This window comes from Mustela nigripes, chromosome 9 (assembly GCF_022355385.1).
Source record: "Mustela nigripes isolate SB6536 chromosome 9, MUSNIG.SB6536, whole genome shotgun sequence".
NCBI lineage: Eukaryota > Metazoa > Chordata > Mammalia > Carnivora > Mustelidae > Mustela > Mustela nigripes.
In genome coordinates this window covers 84,132,085-84,138,084 of record NC_081565.1, presented here as the reverse complement: position 1 = coordinate 84,138,084, position 6,000 = coordinate 84,132,085, and the positions used below count along the sequence as shown (strand labels likewise).

Genomic DNA, 6,000 nt, shown 5'->3' with positions numbered 1-6,000 from the left:
CATTGTCCCCAGAAGGATCGTATGCCAGCCAGACTGAAAAATGGGAAGCTACTACAGATTTTCCATGATATTTCCATTTCTATGAAATTTCCATTGTCCTGGAGCTACATATAGTGACAGAACATGGAAAACAGAGACTTAGGAATGAAGAAGCAGAATTGTTAGGAATCTTAGCATAGGTTTCTAGGTCAGGAAACAAATGAGTCAGAAAAGGAACTTGCCTCTAAATTCCTCCTAGAGGAATTCTAGGTACAGGCTAAGCTAGCTTCTTTAACCAAAAATAAATATTTCAGGAGTGAATATTAAATGGTACTTTGTTCTTTTAGTACTTGGTTCTAAGAGAAACTAGCCAATTTATAGGCCTAGTTATGCAACATCAAGGTCTGTATTATCTAGCTCATATACTTGATCTGTATTATCTAGCTCATATATTTAGAATGCTTGCTACTACTCAGGCCATCGACAAAAGTTTATCCTGGAGGAATAGGCAGAAACCATGGTTAAGCTGCTTGGTTTAATTGTTTTAGCACTTGAAAAAGAAATGTACAGTAGTTTGAACACTCAGTCTTTACTAACCTCCACGGAGGTCAAAGATTTCATTCATACGTACAAAATTAGTTTACAAATTTTTTGGCAATTTCATCTTAGTAACCCGTTTTATCCTATTGCCATTGTCCCAACCATTGAAAAAGTTTACAATAATTTACATAGAAATATTTTCAAAGTGCTTAAGAATAGTGATTGTTCTCTGGGATATTTACAGATGGCCTATACAGTGTCTGTACAGATGGTGTACACCTATAGCACAAGGGTCATTGCTGGACTATGGCTTTCTAGGGAAAGTGCATATTTGGCCAGATGTGGCAATACTGTCTAGAAACTCAAGGTTAGATACTTGGTAACCATATCCAAAGCTGAAGTAGAATGTGGACAGGAATATTTACAAAAGTAATATAAAAATGGTCAAGTATACAAGCTTGATCCACGTAAAGACATCTTGATGTTCTTCCAGAATGGAGGAAGAAAGACTTCAGGTGCTGGCTCGGTTACCATTTCGAAGTGGAGGGTTATTGGTTTTAGACCTCAGAGGTCAAGACTCGTCTCTGAAGTCAAGCTAGGTCATCATCTGTGCTTACAACTGATATCTGTGGAAGAGAAAAAGTACAGGATGAGCTTGGTGACCATTCATTGGTAATGATAACTCCAGTCTCCCAAATGGACCTTGCTTTTGAGTTGGTCAACCAAAGACCAAAGAGACATGGAAGGGAAGTCAGATCTAAAGCAGTACTGAGTTGTGTCACTGAGGCATTTTCACTTGAATTCAATGGTATCTACTTGGGGGAGAGAGAAAATCGTGGAGCTGATGCTGCCATTCCACTGAATGATCTTAAATCCTGGGGAAAAGACACATGCAGGCCATGAATTTTTCAGACTGTTCCCTAAATGAAGGCCAAATACTCTAGTCGGGTTTCAACTGAAGAACAAGGGACTAACTCTCCTGCCGAAAGGAGGCGAGCTACAGTAGGCAGGATAGGCCACTTTCAAGCGTTTGGTAATGATGGCTAACGGAATCTTGCTCAATACACTGACTTGAAGCCAACTCCCCTGTATAGGAGGATATGCAAACTTTTAAGTGTCCAGGAGAAAGCTGACTTGACAGTCCAAGTAGGAGCCACTTGGTTCATCCTATTATTCACACATAGTTTCTATAACCAAAAATATCTCCAACAGTATAGTGATGACCTTAGGTTGACTTACTTGTCATTCTGCGACAGATGCTTATCTACTGGCTGACAATTCATCCCAACAGGCTAGACTGTCTAATCTCCAGAGGTAGTAGATTTATTTGGTGACTCTGTGATCCTAATGGCTCCTCCTAGCCCAAGAAGCCGTAGCTTGAATTAGCAGTCTCCTTTCCAGAAAGTCCTACTGCAAGCCAGAGTGTATCAAGACCCGAAGCTGACTTACTGCTGGGTACGTGTGTCCAACAGAAGCACTGTGTCTCCCAATGTCTATTGACAGGTCCTCTTCAGTAGTCTTCAAGTACACAGGATTGTCAAAGTTCATGCTTTTCATGTTCTTGTGCTGCCAATTTCGCCACATCAAGTAGCCACCTACTGCTGCCATTGCCAAGAGCACTGAGAAAAAGTGAGAAGGTGACTAAGCAAGGGTCTAGTCTCAAAACATACAAAATGAGGTCATGGTCAGGAATCCATGAGACTTGACATCAATAAATATTTCATGTTGTAGGAAGCCAGCATAACTAGGTGTTAAACTATAAATGGGCCAGAAGCTTAAAACAAGTTCAGACCTGTGGTCAAGTATTATTCTGTGGCCTGGTGCTAAGCTCAACAAAGTCCATTTGGACGAGTGTAGATAGAGTCCTGGGCCCCAGTGCAGGACAACTGAATGAAAATTTCAGAAGTTTCTGGAGAGCTTTTCAAATTGCCCCCACCCTCTCCCCCACCCCCAGCATATTAGTGAAGCTTGGACTCCAGTCTTCCAGGACAAAGTGGCCATTATAGCACAAGGCCTTAGAATTCCCATGCCCAGTAACTGCTCTAGAGGTTCTGTCCCCTGAGTTTGAGGATTCTTTCCTATTTTTAATTTACCCTCTGCAAGTCCTATAACTCCTCAAGAAAGCATTGAAGCATTTGCGTGTCTCTGTATGAAGCATTCTACACCGTTCTAAGGGGAAGAAAAGAGTGCTCTTTACCTAAAGGAATGTACTGAGTCAGACTGATCGCCCTGACCTAGAGTGTAGTCGGCACCTTTCATGTAATATGTGAGAGTTTATCACTGCCCCTCACAGTGCCAAGGATGCCACCAAAGAGCAAGGTCTGGACTCAACTCTGTGCCAGGCTAGGGAGGGAGAGAGCATAATCAGGGTCACGGACTCTGTGACCGTGGGAGCAGTGTCTCTAGATAGATTCGAAATGCCTATCTGCTGGGCATCTCACAAGTCTATCCAGATATGTGGGGAGGTACTTACAGAGAGGAAGGATGGCCCAGGCAGCAGAAGTGCCTCTCGGGGGGACAGTGGCCTCAGATACCGCTGTGGTCACATTGATCCCTACAGGAGAATGAAAGAAATCTATGTAGACGGATATGAATTCAGACTTAGAAACGGACCCATCCGGACAAGCACCTCCTGCCCCTGGCACCCATGACTGCGGATCAGTGCCTACTGCTTTGCCCACCAGGCACAGCCAGTCCAGAAGGATTGGAGAGTCACATGCTTGAACAGCTGTTTCTAGTAGAAACCTTCGTTAAGTCGGGTCAGATGAAGAATGTCAGACTTTCGGACTTTGGAGCTGAGGTTAGGTTACTAGCTAGGGGCAGAGCTAGTGGTTACAGGGCTGCATGAATTACTGAAGCAATAAATACAAAAAGTGTGGCTGTTAGTTGAGATTCACAGTGTGCAGTACTGGGCCTAGTACTTCCAGGAACTAGTCCACTAGTTGGTGAAATTTCTGTTGTGTGGATACCTTCTGTCTCACTGTTAAGTCACAGGAGTTGCAGAACGTGAATTATAGAGACTGAGAACCTGGTTAAGGCCAAGGCTCCAAGGCGGCTAGCTGTTTCATCCAGAGAAACCACTCGACAGGTTATGTCAACCCCACGGCAAATAGACAGATCACTGCTGAGCTAAGTTGCGTGGTCAGAGCCGAAAAGAAGTCTTCACGCAAAACCAGAGACACACGAGATGTGGGACCGAACAGTGAGCATGTGGAATCTGACAATTCAAACAGGTGCACAGCGATGCCTACCCCTCCTGGCACCGTCCTGGAAGTTACCAGAAATGCTCTTGACAATTGAGTATCAGACAAATTAGTCTTACTGTCAGATGGTCTTAGCAATTACCTTCTCAGTAAACCGAGCTCATCCCTGCAGGGATGCTGCATTAAGCTAATAAAAACCTCACAGAGGAGCTCCTTGCCCACAACAGGGGTGTTTAATTGGCCACTCAATCAAAAGCTAAGAACGGAAGATGAAAATCAAGGTGGGTTTAAGTGTGAGTTTAGGATGGTGTCGCCCACGAGGGCCATAAGGTTTCCTGTACCCGTGGCTTCTCTCGCTCTGGAGGAGAACATTAAGACTTCAATGATCTGCAAGTTGGCCAGCTCAGGGCTGTTGCGGGACTAACCGGGATGCATCAGGCTGGTCCCGTTCACACCGTGGTCCCCTACCAACTCCACAGTGCTGCAGTGAGTGAGAGGTAGTTGGGAGGGAATGATGCCAACAGCCCGGCTGGCAGTGACGGCAGGTGTGCTCTCAAGTCTATTCCAAGCATCGGTGAAAGCAGAATTCTTAACATCTGGGCTATTTTTTTTTTTTTTTTTATTCGTTAGTGCCTTACTCTCCTGCCCGTCGTTAGGCCCTGCTTGTGGCTGAAAAGTAAAAAGCCTTACTGTGGCACTCCCGGCCGTTCTCCTCCAGACTGTATCCGTTGGGACAGGAACAGGTGTACTTCGGAGAGTGATCGTTAATCTGTGGGGCCGGCAGGCACAGGTATTCACAGCCTCCGTTGGGCATGTCTTCTTCACACCAGTTTTTACCTGTTTGGAGATAAAAGTCCTTTAAAAGAGGGATTCTGGTGCCTACTGTACATAAAGCCCTCTTCCAGAGGCCGGAGACACGAGTCTTTGTCCCCAGGGAGATGATGCTTGTCTCCTCTGTCCAACCTTCAAGTTCAGTACAATGAAGAAATACAGGAACAGGCAACATGCCCTCCGGATACCGCAGATCCAGAGAAATTTCTGGAAAGCGGCATCGGGATTATGCCTGGAACAGGGGTGTGGTGAGGAGGCAGGAGGCACCCATTAAGGACCCACAGCTTAGAGTGAAGACTCAGGGGAAGGAGAAGAGCATGTCCTCCTCGGTCTTCGCTTGGCCTTGCAGAACCCAGCCAAAGGGAGGCTGACGGGTTTCCTTTAGAAAGAACCAGTCAGGTAGTTCGAGCAGGAGCTGGTGTGACCAGATAGATGGGTTTGGGGATCTACACAGATGTGTCATCAGCGGGAGGTAGGGAAAGCTTGTGGCATCAAAGCTCCTTGGGAGGATAGTGCAAGAGTCTGCGTACAAGGGAATGAAGTCCAGGAGGTATGGAAGAGCCTGGAATAAAAGATTGCCTGCCGGGGGTGGGGAGAGCTGAAGTTCTGAAAGCTCTTTCACTGGGAAGTCAGAAATGCAAACAAAACACCATGTTTGATGTGTTTGAGGTAGGGGACTGGACGGGAGAGTCCTGTTGAAGGGCAGGATGACATATTAAGGAGCTCCTGGTAGCCCGGCAGGTACTAGGCCGTGCTGCTGTCCCTACAGCGGCCTTATGGACGGAGGCTGTGCTTGTCCCCATTACCTGACGGCTGCACGAGTTCGTGATACACAATGATGTCTTGGGCATCATTAAGGTTGTTGACCAGAGTGGCCAGCTCTGACCCAGTGAATTTATTGGCACCGTAGACTGCTTCATTTTCTCCATCTATCCAGTAGACACGATCCTAAAACAGAACCCCCAGATTAGCGGGATTAACACAAGTCCGGATCTAAGGTCATCCTTACTGTCTGGCAATGTAATGGCGCAAACTTATTGCACATCAGTCTGGGAAGTTGGATGTCACTTGGAGATGCAAGTTCAGGCTTCTTCGAGTGAGCATCGACTTTATCCCATGTCTGAAGTGGAAGCAGTTTCTCGGGTCACGTTCCTCTGCCCATCCCTCCTTGTCCCACACCTGTCCTGTCCTGTTCTCCCCTGAGGCACCCTAGTAACCCAGAGGTAGATGCTTGGAGCTGACGCACACATCTCACCTCAAATATGGTCAGCGCGAGAGGGTGAGCTAGGAACTCCAGAGACTTGAGGACAATCCTGCGATCTTGGCCATTTAAGTCCACACTGGACAACATGTGCAACTTGGAGTCAAGCCAGTAGAGACGACTCTTTATAAGGTCTGTAGAGGAAAGGAATGGTCAGCGCACGGGACACCATCACCGCCCTGGCTT

General features: G+C 46.3%; 1 protein-coding gene across 2 annotated transcripts in view; it reads right to left on the bottom strand.

The window, feature by feature from the left end:
* Positions 1-495: 495 nt before the first annotated feature.
* VLDLR (very low density lipoprotein receptor) overlaps positions 496-6,000 on the bottom strand; it is a 29,971-nt gene continuing 24,466 nt past the window's right edge. For both annotated transcript variants that reach the window (XM_059411939.1, XM_059411938.1), the window contains 6 exons: positions 5,809-5,948; positions 5,360-5,501; positions 4,413-4,559; positions 2,993-3,073; positions 1,969-2,138; positions 496-1,145 (listed from right to left, as the gene is read on the bottom strand). In XM_059411939.1, coding sequence (XP_059267922.1) covers positions 1,110-1,145; positions 1,969-2,138; positions 2,993-3,073; positions 4,413-4,559; positions 5,360-5,501; positions 5,809-5,948 — 716 coding nt within the window. In that variant the 3' untranslated portion in view covers positions 496-1,109. The remainder of the gene's footprint in view (positions 1,146-1,968; positions 2,139-2,992; positions 3,074-4,412; positions 4,560-5,359; positions 5,502-5,808; positions 5,949-6,000) is intronic.